At 47.2% G+C, this 21,000-nt stretch overlaps 1 protein-coding gene across 1 annotated transcript in view; it reads right to left on the reverse strand.

The window, feature by feature from the left end:
- Positions 1-17,903: 17,903 nt before the first annotated feature.
- Positions 17,904-21,000, reverse strand: part of LOC146822326 (WAP four-disulfide core domain protein 18-like) — a 58,775-nt gene continuing 55,678 nt past the window's right edge. Inside the window, exon 3 of the mRNA XM_085613409.1 lies at positions 17,904-20,696. Within this exon, the coding sequence (XP_085469535.1) occupies positions 20,620-20,696 (77 nt within the window). The 3' untranslated portion in view covers positions 17,904-20,619. The remainder of the gene's footprint in view (positions 20,697-21,000) is intronic.

The raw sequence follows: 21,000 nt of genomic DNA on the forward strand, positions 1-21,000 counted from the left end.
TCTACTCTCGGGCTGTCCCTCTCTCTCCCCCTCTCTCTCCCCCTCCCCCTCACCCTCCCCTCTCTATCTCTCTCTCTCTCACTCTCTCTCACTCCCCATCTCTGTCCCTCTGTCTGTCTGTCTCTTTCTCTCTCTCTCTCCTCCTCTGTCTCTCTCTGTCTCTCTCTCCCCCTCTGTCCCTCTCTCTCTATGTCTCTCACTGTCTCTCTTTTTCTCCCTCTCTCTCTACCGCTCTCTCTCCCCTCCTCCTCTGTCTCTCTGTGTGTGTCTCTCTCTCTTTTGCTTTCTCTCTCCCTCTCTCTCCCACTCTCTGTCTCTCTCCCTCTGAATCTCTCCCCTCTCTGTCTCTTTCTCTCTCTCTCCCCTCAATGTCCCTCTGTCTGTCTGTCTCTCTTTCTTCCCCTCTCTGTTTCTCTCTCTCCCTCTCTCTACCCCTCTCTCTCTCTCTACCCCCTCTCTATCTCTTTCCCTCTCTGTCTCTCTTGCCCTCTTCCTCCTCCTCTCTGTCTCTTTTTCTTTCTTACCCCCTCTTTCTCTTTTTTGTTTTCTCTCTCCTTCTCTTTCTCTCCCCCTCTCTGTGTCATTCTCTCTCTCTCTCTCTCTCTCACCCCCTGTCTCTTTATTTCTCTCTCTCTTCCTTGTCTGTCTTCCTCTCCCTCTCTCTCTACCCCTCCCTTTTCCTTCTCTCTGTCTTTCTCTCTCTCCCCTCTCTATCTCTCTCTCCCCCTCTGTCCCTCTCTCTCTATGTCTCTCACTGTCTCTCTTTTTCTCCCTCTCTCTCTACCGCTCTCTCTCCCCTCCCCCTCTGTCTCTCTGTGTGTGTCTCTCTCTCTTTTGCTTTCTCTCTCCCTCTCTCTCCCACTCTCTGTCTCTCTCTCCCTCTGAATCTCTCCCCTTTCTGTCTCTTTCTCTCCCCTCAATGTCCCTCTGTCTGTCTGTCTCTCTTTCTTCCCCTCTCTGTTTCTCTCTCTTCCTCTCTCTCCCCCTCTCTCTCTCTCTACCCCCTCTCTATCTCTCTCCCTCTCTGTCTCTCTTGCCCTCTTCCTCCTCCTCTCTGTCTCTTTTTCTTTCTTATCCCCTCTTTCTCTTTTTTGTTTTCTCTCTCCCTCTCTTTCTCTCCCCCTCTCTGTGTGTTGTGGCCGGAATCCTCAGGATCGTACGTTGCTCTAAAGGGGTCCCTCTCTCGACACCACCACGGTCTGATTTAGCATGACAGACTCCATGGAGTGGTCCAGCGGGGGAAGGGAAGGATGGGGACAGTAGGGAGGGAGACCTGTGAAGACAGAAACAGGACAGTGATCAATAACACCCTGCCTAACTCCCTACCCGACTCCACCCTCTCTCTAAGAATGAGAAAAGTACCTGTAAAGAAAGAAAACTCTCAAAATAATTCCGCAGGTGTGGAGAATTCCACCATTAAACAACAGGCCTTGGCTAGTTGGACACACTTCTGCATTAAGTCATGCACCCTCAGATAAGTTCCAATTAGGTTCCAGGCCAGCGCCTTCTGCCTTGCCGGAAACGGCAAAGTCGGAACCCCCACGACACTGTAACAACGAAAGTTTTGTAGTCCTGCAGCACCCCGTGAGGATAATTCACAGAGCCCCGCTACACCAAGTTCCGTAGAGTGCCTTCCTTCCCCGCACGAACTTCGTACCCCGAGTTCACCAACGAGGGAAGAAAGCACGCAGCACCCCGTGTGGCGTTTCACAGAGCCCCGCTAACAAAGTCACGAATAGTGCCTTCCTTCCCCGCACGAACTTCGTACCACGAGTTCACCAACGAGGGAAGAAAGCACCCAAGGAGAAGTTCCTCGGCGGTTTCCCGATACCAGCCTTGCGCTGTACTACGGGTTTTCACCGTGGGAGGAACTAGGGACGAATCAACGGACCCGCCACAAGGAGACTCACGATCCGAGTCCCCGCCAGGAATGGCCACCAGGAATCAAGTTGAGCCACAAACCAACAGCGAACGCAGCTTGGTGCACTAGGCACCCTTACCAGCCTTCGCGACGTCCAGCGCAGCTCTCTGCAAAGAGTAAGCGGCGCTCTCTCGATGCCCCGGAACCTCTTTGAGCTCGCCGTACGCGAGCGTCCTGATGTCACCACCGTCAGCGAGTGTTCCAAGGCTCATGGGATTAGTAGTTCTTCCCCGTCCCGCGCACTCGAGCGCGATTTGGCAGGGTTCCAGGTTTTCCCGGCAAGTGGGCTGTGACAGGACATCCCCTCCCCGAAGAACCCTGACAAGGACATGGCTTGTTTGGGAAGCGCTGGTGAAACAGTCTGACGAATCTAGGTGCGTGTACCCCTTCTGCAGGTTCCCATGAGTTCTCCTCCTCCCCATATCCCTTCCAGGCAATCAGATACCACAGTTTTGTGCAGTGGATTTTTGAATCCAGAATCCCCCTGAGCTCATATTCTGCCTCTTCCTGAACTCGTGCCTGGGAAGCAGCCTTCCCTTTCCTTGCAGGTTTTAACAAAGAGACATGAAAGGTAGGATGGATTCGGAGAGAGGATGGGAGGTTTAATCTAACTGCAACAGGGTTGATGAGTTTTAATACTCTGTACGGGCCAATGTATTTGAGATTAAACATGCTATATTTTTTAAACCTGATGTTTCTGGTTGATAGCCATACATAGTCTCCGATCTTATATACCTTTCCCTGTCTTCTGGTTTTATCCGCGTAGTTCTTATACCTCTCTTTGGTTTTCTTTAAAGATCTTTTGCCTGGGACAGGAGGTGTTGAATCTGCCTAACCCTCACCTTGACCTCTGGTAGGTGTTACGTTCCCTTGGGGTGCAAAAAAGGAATGAACCTGGGATGAAACCCGTAAGAACAGTAGAAAGGTGAATGTTTGGTGGAGCTATGTATTGCACTGTTATATGCTATTTCCGCCAACCACAATGTGTCAACCCAGTTTTCTGTAGTGCTATCCATGTAACATCTCAGATATTGTTTTAAACTCTGATTCACCCTCTCCGTCTGCCCATCCGTTTGTGGATGAAAACTGGTGGACAGATCGGGGGAGATCCTCAGGGAAGTACACCACTCCCTCCAAAACTTGGCGGTGAATTGGGACCCTCTGTCCGAAACCACCCTTTGGGGTAACCCGTACAACCTGACTACGTGCAGCAATAACAACTGGGCTAGTTGGCCTGCTGTAGGTACCTTCTTGCATGCAACAAAATGAGCCATTTTTGTTAGAGAGTCCACCACAACCAATATCACTGCATGCCCTTGGTCTATAGGCATTCCCACCACAAAATCCAACGAGATGTTTTGCCAGGGATGTTCAGGAGTTGGCATGATTTGCAACAACCCAGCGGGTCGTGCATGGGATGACTTCATTTGTTCGCATACTGTGCACTCCTTGACCCATTGCCGGAGATCCTTTCGTACAGTAGGCCACCAGAATTGTCGGAGTACTCTCTCTGTAGTCTTCTCTACTCCATTGTGACCGGCGCTGGGCAGCGTATGACACCAATGAAACACACGTCGTTGAAGCGCCGGTACGGGGACCAATAGTTGTTTCTGGCGTAAGGGCACTCCATCCTGCACCTTCCACTCCGGATGTTGGGATATCCACCTTTTCCATTTATCAGTCTTGGTGCAACGGATCACACTCTTCAGAAAGGATTCCGTGACCGTGGTACCAAGGATTTTGCTTGGGTCTATAACGGTTTGTGCGATCGGTGCGGAGATATCATTTGAGGTGGACTGGCGGGTTAAAGCGTCGGCTTTCTTATTGTCCTTTCCTGGTCGATAAGTGACAATAAAGTCATACTCCGCGAAGAACAGTGTCCATCGCAATTGTCGTGGAGATAGGTGTCGGGCTGCCTTCATGAATTGCAGATTGCGGTGGCCGGTGTATACAGTGACAATATGACGGGCCCCTTTGAGATAATGGCGCCACTCCTCGAAGGCGTCTTTAATCGCTAGCAGCTCTTTCTCAGCTATGTTATAATTCTGTTCCACTGGATTTAACTTGCGGGAACGAAAGGCCACTGGGTGTAACTGACCCGTCTCAGGATGTCCCTGGGATAGAACTGCTCCTACAGCATAATCCGACGCATCTGCCTCCACCATGTAGGGCCTTGCAGGGTCCGCGTGCACCAATATCGGCGCCGTCACGAAAGCCTCTTTCAACGCCTCAAACCCCTTTTGCGTCTCTACCGTCCAGTGAAAGGGGACCTTTTTGCGCAGTAATCTGATCAAGGGGGTTGCCAAACCTGAGAAGTTGCCGATAAACCTTCGGTAAAAATTGGCAAAACCGAGGAAGCACTGGATGTCTCTGATGTTTTTCGGGATGGGCCAGTTTCTTACGGCGGTGATTTTCCGTTCTGACATCTCCTGGCCTTGTGGTGTTAAGATCACTCCTAGGAACTCCACGGTGGAAACCCCGAATTCACATTTACTTATCTTACAATAGAGATGGTGTTTTTGTAAGGTTTGTAGAATGGTGCGTACATGATGGACGTGGCTCTCCACCGTGGAGGAATAGATGAGCAGGTCGTCGATATACACCACTACTATACGATCCAGGTATTCACGGAGAACGTCATTCAGGAAAAACTGGAAGGCAGCGGGCGCGTTACACAATCCAAATGGCATGACTAGATATTCATACAAGCCGTAACGCGTTTTAAAGGCAGTTTTCCACTCGTCCCCCTGCCTTATGCGTACCAAATGGTACGCCCCTCTCAGATCCAGTCATGTGTAGATGACGGCCTTCTGTACATGTTCCAGCATGACGGGGATTAATGGTAGGGGATAGCGTTTTTTTACCGTTATGGCATTCAAAGCCCTAAAGTCAATACATGCTCTCAGCTCCCCGTTGGCTTTGGGGATAAAAAACAGTGGCGATGCCGCAGGAGACTTGGAGTTACGAATGAATCCCAACGCCAAATATTTGTCCAAATATTCCCGCAGGTATGTATTTTCCGGTTCCGTGAGGGCGTATACTCTGCCTGTGGGCACTACCGCCCCTGGAATTAGGTCAATCTGGCAGTCGTATGGCCTGTGCGGGGGTAGTTTCTCGGCTTCTTCTTCGTTGAACACCGCAGCGTACTCCTGATACTCCTTCGGCAGGGTAACTGCCTGTTCAGCCGCGGTGGCCACACGATGCCCTACGGCCAACAAACGCGCCGGGCTCTGAGGTGGAGGAATACAATTCCTTTGACAATAGTCGGAGGTGTAGTGTATTTCTTCTTCCCTCCAATTCACTTGGGGGTTATGTAACCGTAACCAGGGCAGTCCTAGGATTATCCCATATTGAGGAGCGTGGATGACATTAAACTCGAGTTTTTCCACATGGTCCAACCCATGGCTCACTTCTACCGCCTTGGTGTGGAAACGAATAGGCCCTGCCTCCAGCTGCTTCCCATCCACCGCATACACTACTTCAGGGATTTCTTTTTCACAAAGAGAAAACCGATTCGAGCGGCCAGTCGGTGGTCTACAAAACACCCCATCGCTCCTGAGTCCAACATGGCCGTGATAGCACAATGCTCTCCATCCACTAACAGAGAGAGTTCGAGAAGAAGGTGTTGTTTGGTAGTCGGCTGGGTACCACTCAACGAAGGGATATGGATGTGGCTTGAAGAGACCCCTTCTCTGTCCTTCAAGCTTCCTCGTTTCCCGAAGGGCCTTCTGCTGTGGCCGCGAGTTGTCGACGCGTTTCTATCCTTGGGGTTTTGGTCCTCAATACGCATTCCCTTATGAAATGCCCCTTCTTTCCGCAATAAATGCAGAGGCCTTTCTTCCTCCGGTATTCTCTCTCTTCGCTCGTGAGAGCGGAACGCACTGTTCCCACTTCCATGGGTTCGGCTCGTGCTACCTGGGTGTTGTCCGGATTCCGGACGGGTTCCGGACGCCATGTTCCCCTGTCCTTTCTACGGTTTTCCCCTTTTCTCTCGCTAAGGCGGTGATCTAGACGTAGAACGAGGTTTATCAAATCATCACAGGTCCCTGGCTGTGGGTCGATTTGGGCCACAATGTCCTTCATATCTTCTTTTAAGCCTTTATAAAAAACGGCTAACTGTTTCGCTTCTGGCCATTCAGTTTCTGTCACCAGGCGCCGAAAATCATTGAGGTAAGTTATCAGATCTCGATTCCCCTGCTTAAGCTCCATAAGATCCTTGTCGGCAGATAACGTTGCCGCTCTACGATTGAAAGTTTTTTCAAAGTCTTGTATAAATGAATCCCAATCATAGAGTAAGGGATCATCTCGCTTCACTAACGGCACTGCCCATTGGGCGGCATCCCCAGCCAGGTAGGATATAAAAAAGGCTACTCTAGAATGGTTAGAGGTAAACGCCTTTGGCTTGCAAGAAAAGTGTAACATTATCTGGGTGAGGAACACCTGGACCTTACTACTTTCCCCGTGAAATCTTTCTGGGGTGGCCAAGGGAACAGGGGTGGGGATCTCCACTACCAAGGGAGTTGAACGTGTTGCGGAGGGGGTCCCTACGCTGAAGGGGTTTCTCTGCATCCCTTCAACCGTAGCCTGTAAAGCCGCCGTTTCTGCCCTAGAAGCAGCTAGTTCGGTGTGGACCATCTGTAACGCGGCCAGGACGTCTTCTAAGGACGTCATGGCTGCCCGAGGGACAACGTACGACCAGGAGGATATAAACCGTGGGCCGCTTACTCTGTTGTGGCCGGAATCCTCAGGATCGTACGTTGCTCTAAAGGGGTCCCTCTCTCGACACCACCACGGTCTGATTTAGCATGACAGACTCCATTAGAGTGGTCCAGCGGGGGAAGGGAAGGATGGGGACAGCAGGGAGGGAGACCTGTGAAGACAGAAACAGGACAGTGATCAATAACACCCTGCCTAACTCCCTACCCGACTCCACCCTCTCTCTAAGAATGAGAAAAGTACCTGTAAAGAAAGAAAACTCTCAAAATAATTCCGCAGGTGTGGAGAATTCCACCATTAAACAACAGGCCTTGGCTAGTTGGACACACTTCTGCATTAAGTCATGCACCCTCAGATAAGTTCCAATTAGGTTCCAGGCCAGCGCCTTCTGCCTTGCCGGAAACGGCAAAGTCGGAACCCCCACGACACTGTAACAACCAAAGTTTTGTAGTCCTGCAGCACCCCGTGAGGATAATTCACAGAGCCCCGCTACACCAAGTTCCGTAGAGTGCCTTCCTTCCCCGCACGAACTTCGTACCCCGAGTTCACCAACGAGGGAAGAAAGCACGCAGCACCCCGTGTGGCGTTTCACAGAGCCCCGCTAACAAAGTCACGAATAGTGCCTTCCTTCCCCGCACGAACTTCGTACCACGAGTTCACCAACGAGGGAAGAAAGCACCCAAGGAGAAGTTCCTCGGCGGTTTCCCGATACCAGCCTTGCGCTGTACTACGGGTTTTCACTGTGGGAGGAACTAGGGACGAATCAACGGACCCGCCACAAGGAGACTCACGATCCGAGTCCCCGCCAGGAATGGCCACCAGGAATCAAGTTGAGCCACAAACCAACAGCGAACGCAGCTTGGTGCACTAGGCACCCTTAACAACTCAAGAGAATAAGCTCTACCTTAACGTATATAAATGGATCAAAGAGATCTCTCTGATTAAACAGCTAAATTAGCCACCATAAAGAGAGGAACACAAACACATGAATGGCAATAGGGGATTGATGATGATATTATAATATTTTTATTTTTTTTATATAATACAAGAGTTCGATAAGTGAGTTTACAAATAACTCATAGATAGGAGGAGATAAACAATACAAAAAGTATGATGGTTGATAGTGAAAAATGCACAAAATAATCAAAAATGGGCCCCCATCAGGGATTGAAAAGAGTATATGTACAATTAAATAACAATCATATAATCAGGCATACAATGCATTCATACACAGTCAATCTTAAAGGGTAAAACACACATTTACTCTTCTTAAAAGATAAGAGAAAAAAGGTGAGCAAAGGGAATAACTCCTCGTAGTGTAAGGGTGTCTAGGGTTAGACACCGCTGGCTAATTTAGGGGGGATGCGCCAAATCAAAAGCAGCAGGACACGCCGACGCGCGTTTCGGTGCAATCACCCACTTAATAGGGTGCCACCTTCTTCAGGTCGTTTTCTTTAATTTCAGGGGGCCTGCAAATACGTAACAAATAAAAAAAATTAATTAAGAAAAAGGAATAAAAAAGGGAGATATATAAATATCAGGATAAATTACTATACATAGTCAGAACTCTAAGTTTCTACTTAATAGTAGGGCAATGTTAAGGTAAATCATATTATGTAATGAAGCAAATTAATTCACAGGTCACCGATAGACCACAATTTAGGTGGCATACAGACACTCACATTTGGTACGATGTAGAATATATGGATACTAAGCATTTCGACCAAGATTCAATAGACAGTTTAAATCTAGAGTAGAAATTGCACCACGTTGGTCATCTCACATGGGATGGATCACCCATGAGTGAACCAAAGACAGATCTAAGAAACTAAACACAAACAATATCAGAAAACATACATTAGGGTAACAATCACTACTAAAGAGGAATATAATGATTTAATAAAAATGTTTAAAGTGTATTATGGAGTCTCACCCAACTCGAGTTAGAACGAAACCTCCAGGATGGTTGGAATAGGTAGCGACAGATGCGAGGGATAGTTCCACTTGAGATGGGTATCCTAAATAGTAAAAACAATTCAAAAGTGGGACCAAATAAGTCATTGTGGAACTTGCTGGAAGTCCGATCTTGAAGCCAGAGTAATAGGACAAATGAGAGATTATGCTTGCCTTTCAATTTAGGCGGCCGAGTAAGTCATAGGATAAATCTTCAGAGTTCATAGAGATTCCACAAGGAAAGTTGAAAGCGGTAATTGGCTAAATAAATACCTGCAAGGTTAAGAATACAAGCTAAATAGTGCTAACGATGATGCCAGCTCAAATAGAACAAGTGCAAAGAATCAATTCACAGTTGTAAATAAAAAGCGTGAACTAGATAAAGTGTAACTAACTGGGAAGAGATAATGGACTAGAAAATTCGTTAAGTACTGATGATTTGAAAATGATAATAATGAGACCAATGAGTCTTACCTAGAGGTAAATATAAACATAATTGAAAGGCGTCTGTGAGCTCAATAATAAAAAACTCTTGAATCCATTTTCTCTGTTTAGTTAACCCTTATCGGTAACTCTTCTGTTTTTCTTGATTTTAATTAATCAAGTAATCATTCCTTGTTTATGCATTTTCCTCAGCTATCTCCGGACTTCACGGAGCCGACCTCTAAACACGAGGGGACATTCCCCTCAGGATTCAAGAGTTTTTTATTATTGAGCTCACAGACGCCTTTCAATTATGTTTATATTTACCTCTAGGTAAGACTCATTGGTCTCATTATTATCATTTTCAAATCATCAGTACTTAACGAATTTTCTAGTCCATTATCTCTTCCCAGTTAGTTACACTTTATCTAGTTCACGCTTTTTATTTACAACTGTGAATTGATTCTTTGCACTTGTTCTATTTGAGCTGGCATCATCGTTAGCACTATTTAGCTTGTATTCTTAACCTTGCAGGTATTTATTTAGCCAATTACCGCTTTCAACTTTCCTTGTGGAATCTCTATGAACTCCGAAGATTTATCCTATGACTTACTCGGCCGCCTAAATTGAAAGGCAAGCATAATCTCTCATTTGTCCTATTACTCTGGCTTCAAGATCGGACTTCTAGCAAGTTCCACAATGACTTATTTGGTCCCACTTTTGAATTGTTTTTACTATTTAGGATACCCATCTCAAGTGGAACTATCCCTCGCATCTGTCGCTACCTATTCCAACCATCCTGGAGGTTTCGTTCTAACTCGAGTTGGGTGAGACTCCATAATACACTTTAAACATTTTTATTAAATCATTATATTCCTCTTTAGTAGTGATTGTTACCCTAATGTATGTTTTCTGATATTGTTTGTGTTTAGTTTCTTAGATCTGTCTTTGGTTCACTCATGGGTGATCCATCCCATGTGAGATGACCAACGTGGTGCAATTTCTACTCTAGATTTAAACTGTCTATTGAATCTTGGTCGAAATGCTTAGTATCCATATATTCTACATCGTACCAAATGTGAGTGTCTGTATGCCACCTAAATTGTGGTCTATCGGTGACCTGTGAATTAATTTGCTTCATTACATAATATGATTTACCTTAACATTGCCCTACTATTAAGTAGAAACTTAGAGTTCTGACTATGTATAGTAATTTATCCTGATATTTATATATCTCCCTTTTTTATTCCTTTTTCTTAATTAATTTTTTTTATTTGTTACGTATTTGCAGGCCCCCTGAAATTAAAGAAAACGCCCTGAAGAAGGTGGCACCCTATTAAGTGGGTGATTGCACCGAAACGCGCGTCGGCGTGTCCTGCTGCTTTTGATTTGGCGCATCCCCCCTAAATTAGCCAGCGGTGTCTAACCCTAGACACCCTTACACTACGAGGAGTTATTCCCTCTGCTCACCTTTTTTCTCTTATCTTTTAAGAAGAGTAAATGTATGTTTTACCCTTTAAGATTGACTGTGTATGAATGCATTGTATGCCTGATTATATGATTGTTATTTAATTGTACATATACTCTTTTCAATCCCTGATGGGGGCCCATTTTTGATTATTTTGTGCATTTTTCACTATCAACCATCATACTTTTTGTATTGTTTATCTCCTATCTATGAGTTATTTGTAAACTCACTTATCGAACTCTTGTATTATATTAAAAAAAAAAAATATATTATAATATCATCATCAATCCCCTATTGCCATTCATGTGTTTGTGTTCCTCTCTTTATGGTGGCTAATTTAGCTGTTTAATCAGAGAGATCTCTTTGATCCATTTATATACGTTAAGGTAGAGCTTATTCTCTTGAGTTGTTGATGTGCTTATTTTCCCCTTCGCTCTCCTTATTATCCAAATTGGGGTACCCCTGTTTCTAGTGGGCACTAGGCACCCTTACCAGCCTTCGCGACGTCCAGCGCAGCTCTCTGCAAAGAGTAAGCGGCGCTCTCTCGATGCCCCGGAACCTCTTTGAGCTCGCCGTACGCGAGCGTCCTGACGTCACCACCGTCAGCGAGTGTTCCAAGGCTCATGGGATTAGTAGTTCTTCCCCGTCCCGCGCACTCGAGCGCGATTTGGCAGGGTTCCAGGTTTTCCCGGCAAGTGGGCTGTGACACTGTGTCAATCTCTTTCTCTCTCACCCCCTGCCTTTCTTTCTTTCTCTCTCTTTCTTTCTCTCTTTCTCTTCCTTGTCTGTCTCCCGCTCCCTCTCTCTCTACCCCTCTCTTTCTCTTCTCTCTCCCTCTCTGTCTCTCTGTCTGTCTCTGTCTTTCTCTCTCTCCCCTCTCTATCTTTCTCTCCCCCTCTGTCCCTCTCTCTCTATGTCTCTCACTGTCTCTCTTTTTCTCCCTCTCTCTCTACCGCTCTCTCTCCCCTCCCCCTCTGTCTCTCTGTGTCTCTCTCTCTCTCTCTTTTGCTTTCTCTCTCCCTCTCTCTCCCCCTCTCTGTCTCTCTCTCCCTCTGTATCTCTCCCCTCTCTGTTTCTTTCTCTCACTCTCTCTCCTCTCTGTCTCTTTCTCTCTCTCCTCTCTGTCCTTCTGTCTGTCTGTCTCTCCTTCTTCCCCTCTCTGTTTCTCTCTCTCTTTCTCCTTCTCTCATTTCCTCCCTCTCTTTCTGTCTCTCTCTCAGTTTTGTTTTCTCTCTCTCTCTCTCTCTCTCTCTCTCTCTCTCTCTCTCTCTCTCTCTCTCTCTCCCTGTCTCTATCTCCCCTCTCTCTCTCACCCTCTTTCTCTTCCTCTCTGTCTCTTTCTCTCCCCCCTCTTTCTCCCCCTTCTCTGTGTCGTTTTATCTCTCTCTCTCTCTCTCTCTCTCCCTGTCTCTATCTCCCCTCTCTCTCTCATCCTCTTTCTCTTCCTCTCGGTGTCTCTCTCTACCTCTCTCTCTACCGCTCTCTCTCCCTCTCTGTCTCTCTACTCTTGGGCTGTCCCTCGTTCTCTCTCTCTCTAACCCTCTCTCTCACCCTCCCCTCTCTGTCTCTCTCTCTCTCTCTCTCACTCTCGCTCTCTCTCACTCCCCATATCTGTCCCTCTGTCTGTCTGTCTCTTTCTCTTACTCCCCCCTCTGTCTCTCTCTATCTCTCTCCCTCTGTCTCTCTGTCTCTTCCTCTCTCTCCCCTCTCCATCTCTCCCCCTCTGTGTCTCTATGTGTCTTTTTCTCTTTGGTTTCTCTCTCCCCTCTCTGTCTCTCTCTTCCTCTCTCTTCTGCTCTCTCCCACCTACTTCTCTCTCTCCCCTCTCGGTTTCTCTCTCCCTCTGTATCTCTCCCATGTCTGTCTCTTTCTCTCTTCCCCTCTCTGTCCCTCTGTCTGTCTGTCTCTTTCTCTCTCTTCCCCTCTCTGTCTCACTCTCTCTCTCCCTCTCATTCCATATCTCTCTCTCTCCCCCATTTCTCTCTGCCCCATCCCCCTATCTCTCTCTCTCTACCCCTCTCTCTCCCCCTCTCCCTCTCTCTCTCTGTCCCTTTCTCTCTGCCTCTTTCTCTCTCTCTACCTCTCTCTCTCGCTACCTCTCTCTCTCATCCCCCCTCTCTCTGTCTCTCACTCCCTCCCTCTCTCTCGCTCCCTCCCTCTCTCTCGCTCTCTCAGTCTCTTTCATTCCCCCTCTTTCTCTTTTGTGCTTTCTCTCTCTCTCCCTCTTTCTCTTTCTCTCACTCCCTCTCTCTTTCTCTCTCTTCCTTTTGTCTCTCTCTCTCTCTCTCTCTCTCTCTCTACCAATCTCTCTCTCTTCTCTCTCTCCATCTCCCCCTCCCCCTCTGTCTTTGTGTCTCTCTTTTGCTTTCTCTCTCCCTCTCCTTCTCTCTCCCCCTCTGTCGCCCTCTCTCTTTTTTTCTCTCTCTCCCCTCCCTCTCTCTCTCTCCCCCTTCCTGTCTCTCTCTACCTCTCTCTCTCTCTCTCTCTCTCTCACACTCTCTCTTCCCCATCTCTGTCCGTCTGTCTGTCTGTTTCTCTCTTCCCCTTCTCTCGCTCTCCATTTCTGTCTCTCTCTCCCTCTCTCTTTCCCCTTTGTCTTTCTCTCTCACTCTCTTTTCCTATCTCTGTCACTCTAGCTCTCTCTCTTTCCCGTTCTCTGTCTCTCTCTCTCCCCCTCTCTCTCTTCCCCCTCTCTGTCTCTCTCTCTCCCTCTCTCTCCCCTCTCTTTCTCGCTCCCTCTTCTCTGTGTCTCTCTTTCCCCCTCTCGGTCTCACCCCCTCTCTCTCTTCTTCTCTCTCTTGTTCACTCTCTCTCTCTTTCTCCCCCCCACTCTGTCTCTCTCTTTCTCTCCCTCCCTCCCTCCCTTTCTCTCTCTCCCTCTCCTCTCCCTCTCTCTCTCTCTCTCTCTCTCTGCCTCCCTCTCTCTCTTTCTCTCTCTCTCTCCCTGTCCACCTCTTTGTCTCTCTCTCTCTCTCTATCTATCTTTCTCCTGACTCTGTCTCTCTCCCCCCCGTCCCTTTAACTGTGTCATAAACTAGTTCTTGTCTCTTCCCTACTGCTCAGCTGGCATGTGTGATGACCTCATAGAAGGCTTGGCTGCCTGTGTGTGGAGCGTCACTTGGTGAATGCAGGCTGAGCATCAGGGAGGCTGCTCCTGGTGGGGCTACGCTTCATCTACTCTTTACCTTCTACTCCTCTATCCTGGAACTAAGCTACAATAATGATATCCTATTTATACTCCCGGCCTGTGTATCCTCTATTTACAACAATCTGTCTGTCTCTTTCTCTCTCTCTCTCTCTCTCTCTCTCTCTCTCTCTTCTCATCTCTGTCTCTCTCTCTCCCCCTCTCTGTTGGTCTCTCTTATGCTCTCTCTCGCTCTCTCGCTCTCTCCCTCTCTGTCTCTCTCTCTCTCCCTTTCTCTACCCTCTCTGTCTTTCTCTCTCACTCTTTCCCTTTCCCTATCTCTGTCACTCTGTCTGTCTCGCTCTTTTTTTTTCTTTCCCCCTCTCTATCTCTCTATCTGCCCCCTCTGTCTCTCCCTCTCCCCCTCTCTCTCTTCTTCTCTCTCTTGTTCCCTCTCTCTCTCCCTCGCTCGCTCTTTTTCTCCCCTTGTCTGTCTCTCTTTCTCTCCCTCTCTTTCTCTCTCTCCCTCTCCTCTCCTCTCTTCTCCTCTCTCTCTCCCTCTCGGTCTCTCTCTTGCCCGCCCTTGTCTCTCTCTCTCCCTCTCTCTCCTGACTCTGTCTCTCTCTCTCTCTTTCTGTCCCTTTATCTGTCTGTCTCTTTATCTCTCTCTCTTCCCCTCTCTGTCTCTCTCTCTCTCTCTCTCTCTCCCCCCCCTCTGTTGGTCTCTCTTTTGCTATCTCTCTCTCTCTCTCTCTCTCTCTCTCTCTCTCTCCCTCTCTGTCTCTCTCTCTCTCCCCTTTCTGTCTCTCTCCCCTTCTCACTCTCTTTTTTGCTTTTTCTCTCTATCCCTCTTGATACCTCTTTCACTCTTTTTTTCTCTCTCTCTCTCTTGTTCTCTGTCTCTCTCTCCCCTTCTGTCTCTTTCTCTGTCTCTCCCCCTCTCTCTTTTTCTCCCCTTCTCTTTCTCTTTCTCGCTCTACCCATCTCTGTATTTCTTTCCCCTCTCAGTCTATCTCTCTTCTTTATCTTACTCTCCCTCTCTTTCACCCTCTCTTTTTGCCTCTTTTTTCTCTCTCTCATTCTCTCTACCTCTCTCCCTCCTCCTTCTCTCCCTCTCCCTTTCCCCCTCTCGGTTTCTCTCTCTCTCTCTCTCCCCCTCTCTCTCTCCCTCTCTCTCTCTGTCTCACTCTTTTTCTATCTCTCTCCCTCCTCCCTCTCCCCCTTTCTGTCTCATTTTCTCTCTTCCCCCACTGTCTCTCTTTCTCTCTCTCTCTTTCTCCCTGTCTCTATCCCCTACCGTCTCTCCCTCTCTCTCTTCCTCTCCCTCTCTCTCTCTCCTCTCTGTCCCTCTGTCTGTCTCTATCTTTCTCTCTGTCTTTCCCCTCTCTGTCTCGCGCACTCTCCCTCTCCCTCTCTGTCTCTCTCTCCCCCTCTCTGTCTCTCTGTTGCTCTCTCTTATGATTTCTCTCTCTCCCTCTCTTTCCCCTCTGTGTGTCTCTCTCTCTGTCTCTCTCTCTCTCTGTATGTCTCTCTCTCTTTCTCCCCTTCTCTGTCTCTCTCGCTTTGTCCCTCACTCTCCTTCTCGCTCAATCTCCTTCTCTCGCTCTCCCTCCCTTCTTCGCTCTCTCCTATCTCTCTCTCTCTGTCTTCTCGGTCTGTCTCTCGCTCTCTCTTTCTCCCAGCCGCAGCCCGTGTAGGTAACAATGGTGGATCGGTGGGGTCAGGTTGGGAGGGGATCCGACAGACGTCATCTGTCTAAATGCCCCCCAACCAGCCCCACCGCTCTTACCTGTACGGGCAGCGGTTGCTCTCTGTCGCAGCTGGCATGACTTGCGGGTGGTGGGGGGCGTCGAGGGTCATGCTAGGGGGAAGGGGGTGTAATTTTAAATTTTAAAAAATTAAGTTAAATTACATTTGTCGACCAGGTCCGGTCCCGCGTTGCATCTCCTTCTCTCTCTGCTCCATACAGGAAGCAGGCAGCCTCCCTCCCCTCCCCTTAGCCATTCACAACGCTAGCATTGTGATTGGCTGGAGCGCTGACCGCATAGGCGCCTATGGGAGGCCATTTAGCCTACATGGAGAAAACAGAGAGTTTATACAACTGGTTTGGTCGCCGACCAAACAGTCAATGCTCACAACAGTGGGCGAGCCACTCCTCCTCTGCCCTGGAGCCGGACTGCCCACCCACCCGCCCCCAACCAAACCCTTCTGCTTTCTCGCAGAGCCAGAAGCAAAATTATAAAATGGTGTTTATAATACAATGTTATGCTTCTGCTTTTCACACTGAGAGAAAGCAGCGGGGCAACGCTCCTCCACCCACATGGAGGAGCCGCCCCTGGTTGCTCTCTCCCCTCTCTCTCTCTGTCTCTTTTTATCTCTCTCTCTCTTTCTCTCTCCATCTCTGTCCCTCTGTCTCTATCTCTTTCTCTCTCTCTTCCCCTCTCTGTGTCTCTCTCTCCCCCTCTCTATCTCTCACTCTCGCCTCTCTCTCTGTCTCTCTATTTCTCACTCTCTCTCTCTGTCTCTCTCTCTCTCTTCCTCTCTCTCCCTTCTCTACCTCTCTCTCTCCATCTCCCCCTCTGTCTCTCTCTCTCTCCTCTCTTTTGCTTTCTCTCCCTCCCTCTCTCTCCCCTCTCTGTCTCCCTCTCTCTCTCTTTCTCTCTCCCCCTTCCTCGCTCCCTCTCCCTCTCCCTCGCTCTCCCTCTCTGTCTCTCTCTCCCTTTCTCTCTCTCTCTCTCCCTCTCTGTCTCTCTCCTCTCAGTCTGCCCCTCGCTCTCTTTCTCTCTCTCTCCCCTCTCTGTCTCTCTCTCTCCCTCTCCCCATCTCTGTCCCTCTGTCTGACTTTCTCTTTCTCTATCGTCCCCTCTCTATCTGTCTCCCCCCTCTCTCTCTCTCTCTCTGTCTCGCTCTCTCTGTCTCGATTACTCCCCCTCTCTCTACCGCTTTCTCTCCCCTCTCCATCTCTCTCTCCCCCTCTGTCTTTATGTATGTCTCTCTCTTCTTTGCTTTCTTTCTCCCTCTTTCTCCCTTCTCTGTCTCTCTCTCTTATTCTCTCTTTTCTGCTCTCTCCCACCTCTCTCTCTCTCTCTCCACCCTCTCTGTCTCTCTCTCCCTCTGTCTCTCTCTTTCTCACTCTCTCCCCCTCTCTGTCCCTGTCTGTCTGTCTCTTTCTCTCTCTCTTCCTTTCTCTGTCTCGCTCTCTCTCTCTCGCCCTCTCTTTCTATATCTCTCTCTTTCTCTGTCTCCCTCTCCCCCTTCCCCCTATCTCTGTCTCTCTCCCTCTCTCTCTCTCTGGTGTCTTTCTCTGTCTCTCTCCCTCCCTCTCTCTCTCTCTCTCTGCCTCTTTCTCTCTACCTCTCTCTCTATCTCTCTCTCACCCTCCTCTCTCTCTCCCTCTCAGTCTCTCTCACCCTCTGTCTCTCTCTCTCTCTTTCTCCATCTCTCTCTCTCACTCCCTCCCTCTCTTTCTCTCTCTCTCAATTTTGCTTTCTCTCTCTCTTCCCCCTCTCTATCTGTCCCTCTTTCCCTCTCTCTCTATCGCTCTCTTTCTACTCTTCTCTGTCTCTTTCTCTCCCCTTCTTTCTCTTTTTCGCTTGCTCTCTCTCTTTCTCTCCCCCTCTCTGTTTCATTCTCTCTTTCTCTCTCACTCCCTCGCTCTCTTTCTCTCTTCCTTCTCTGTCTCTCTCTCACTCTCTCTCTACCGCTCTCTTTCTCCTCCTCTCTGTCTCTTTCTCCCCCCTCTTTCTCTTTTTGCGTTCTCTCTCTATCCCTCTCTTTCTCTCCCCTCTCTGTCTCATTCTCTCTCTTTCTCTCTCTCTCACTCCCCCTCTCTTTCTTTCACTCTCTCTCTCTCTTTCTCTCTCTTCCCTCTCTCTGTCTCACTTCCCTCTCTGTCTCTCTCCCCCTCTCTGTTGCTCTCTCTGTTGCTTTCTCTCTGCTGAGTACAGTGTGAAAGGGGGCCTTATTCACAAGGCAGCAAGCATTAAGCCACAGCAAGATAGGTCCATGGCTTCCCCTGTTATTCCTGACATCCCTCGAGAGTGAGGGGGTTTTCCAGCAGCTGAGTATGAATTCTTTTGAAATCTGAACAGAATATCATTACGGGAACACAGATTTACTTCAGAGGTCCTCGTTTGCAAGCACTTTTACCCATTGAACTGGATTTGAACTTATGGTTTATCTATGTTGGACAATTTCTTGGAGAATTTCGAAACTCCCAAATTCCCTTGTGTGTTGAACTATTTATTTAAAAAAAACACTTGACTTTGTAAACATTATGCATTGACACAAGTCCACTCGTTTGCACTCCATATATGTGTGTGATTTTTTAATGTGAAAATACATCTGATTATCAAATTTCTGATTGAATAAACGTATTCAAAGATCTAAGGGGTTTTAATGGTGTGTCCTATTGGACGAAAATTTAATAACAAAAACCTTCTGTATGGTGGAATTGGCATCCCTACACCAAGTGGTCCTGATCTTCGAGTGTGCAAGTGCCCAGATACAAACATGTGTACAACCTGACAGCCTTGGCAGGTGCAGAACTAAGCTTGAAAGCACACACATGATCCGGCTCCAAGAGGAAAAAAGGAAGCCCTGTAACCCTATTAACAGCTGGGTGCCATCATTTTCATATAAATATAGGTATTGGTGGCATGGTGCAATAAAATGGAGACGAGGGAGGAAGAGTTTGAGAGGAGAGGGAGAGAAATATACATGCTTTATTGTAGGAATGTTTTGATTCGAGGCAGCAGCGCACATTGTCCAGAAGAAGCCGGGGCTGCTCATTGAGGGGCATATTATCAAGCACAGGCGATAATGACCGCAAATCACGCATAGCGGGATTTTTATTATTACCGTCTATCGCTGGATTTCAGCCCCGGGTTAGTGACGTATTATCAACGCTTTTCACCCAGCGATGTGAAATAAAGCGATAGAGGGTGATAACATGCATTAGTGTGAGAAAAGCAGCGAAAAATGGCCTGCGATAATGTATACCTTGATAATAGGCAGGTGTGGACTTAGCCCTGAGATCCACCTCCCATGTTACAGATGGCTAAGTCGGATTAATAGCAGGAGTTAAAATCCTGCGATAAAGGAGCCTTAGCGCGACTTTGATCACCGATTCGCGGGTCTGGGGCATCCTTGTAAATATCGTGATGCAGTTGTAGCGATGTTTACCCATGTTGTTCTGTGAGAAACGCCCACTTTGCATGTCATTAGCGATTATAATCGCTGACATGCAAAGTGGAGAAAAGACGGCTGCTAACTCAAGGAAACATGCGTTAGCGTGTCCTCAATAATAGAGTGATATTTAAATCACCGCTTTTTGGCCAAAAACAGACGCTAAAGCTGAGAAATTGGGCTTGATAATATGCCCCTGAGACTTTTCTACAAACTTTACACCCAAACAGTATCGCTGCCAGTAATTGGCCACCCGTTGAGGTGGCCATACATCGGCCCTGAGCATCAGTTGCATTTCTTTCAAGAGGGCAGTTTCAAATGTAGAAGATGCCCTTCGAGGTGCACATAAGAATATCGAAATGAAAAATATAATCTAACAAAAATATCATGGCCTAAAGAATCGTTTAAAAAGTTACTGCTCCGTTGTGTGAGAGTTTTCAAATATGATCTTCAGTGGTGACTGGGCCAGCCGAGAGAAAATGGAAGGAATACCCGGGATAGATATTTAATAATTTAAATTAGTTGAAGGACATAGACAAAGACATAGAATATCATTACAGAGTCTCTAGGGGTGTCCTTTTGAAGTGCATTCAATTATACGTCTTACAGAGAGCATATTTGATCCCTCCCACTGACTACACCTCGTGTACCCGACTACAGAAGGTAGATGTCCTCGAAACCACACGTCACAGGCTGATTGGTTTCACATGTCCTGGACATGTGTGGAGGTGAGTTCATTTTGAGGAGCAATTCAATCTGATATTACTCAAGCCATGGAACAAACCTAGGTCTCCACTGCACAACGTCTCTTGGAAATATTTCCCTGACCTAAAAACAAATAAGTTACAACAAGATCCATAGATCTGAGATTGCTCTTGGCCAAGCAAGTGGTGGCACCGAGATGGAAATCTCTCAGGCCCCCTTCGATCCCACAGTGAAGAGCTGAAGTCATTAAATGGGCACAGACGGAGTGCATTGTGTAGAGAGGAGAAGCGGAGCCTGAGAAAGCGTTCACTAGTGACATACTGGGATACAGTCCTCCAGGAGTTTACAGAACACTGTAAAGTCAATGCCCGCTCCTTAGACTCTTTGGCAACCCGGGTAATAGACGTGGAGTTTACTCTGTGCATACTTGATATCCGTAGGGGAAAACTAATTACGTAGAGATTCCGACTATTGAGTTCCATATAGACTCAATTCTCTGGCCCTAATTACCCATAAATGTTGTGCAGCCCCTTTGGATTCTTATATCTACTGCCGTTTCCCGGCCGGGTGGATAAATGTCTGTGCTAGTCTTGTGGTAGGATCCTTGGGGGTGGAGGGGTTGCACAGGTAGAGTTTAAGCAAATTTCCTTTAAAAAGTTTTACCTTTCGTTAGACAACAATCTGTTCATGCTGATGGACTAAATAATGCCTGGCTTATCCGACGGATCAATGGATCATTCGGAATAAACTTTAAGAGAGTGATTGCAGCACATCCCAATGTTATGTTCTGGAATAGATTGTCCACCCAAAAGTGTTATATAATGTGAGAAATGCCTAAAAAAAAAACACTAAAAAAAGTGCAGTGGGTGATATTGTAAACAATATTTAGGGCATAATATTTTTGCTAAACCATATTTAAGCCACAATATTCAGGTACCACGCCGTCCCTTATTTTACCAATCATGACAGAGCAGGCAGAACACAAGATCGTTTCTCTTCTTTGCCTAATATCTTCCGTTAAGAATAAGTACATTTTTGGAACAAAACAAACAGCAGATAGAGATGCCCCTTCATCTCAACTCTGTGGCGGCCATGATCTCTGTAGAGGGGATCTGCTCCTGGTCACTTTGGATGTTCATCACTTTTCTCTTCCGAGCTCATGATTTTAGCAACCAGTGGGTCCTTTAGGTTAGGAATTTCTGCAAACAAAAAAAAATAGGCAAAACTATTTTAATTCACACTAATATGTGGCTTTGTTAGTATGCCTCACTGATTAACATTCTAAGTGAATTAAAAACAAATCAGGTGATACTACGGTGACTATCACAAAGAGCAGAAATACATATTTAATAATCTAATGCTTATTACCATGTTAAGAAAATGGTATATTCTTAAAATTAAAACCAACAAACATAAGTATGACAAACTACCAGAAACGTATCAAGAAAGGCAAAATGAATGAAAAAGAAAATTAGATTATTTAATGACATTCAATACGTTATT

Source organism: Triturus cristatus, chromosome 6 (genome assembly GCF_964204655.1).
Source record: "Triturus cristatus chromosome 6, aTriCri1.1, whole genome shotgun sequence".
NCBI lineage: Eukaryota > Metazoa > Chordata > Amphibia > Caudata > Salamandridae > Triturus > Triturus cristatus.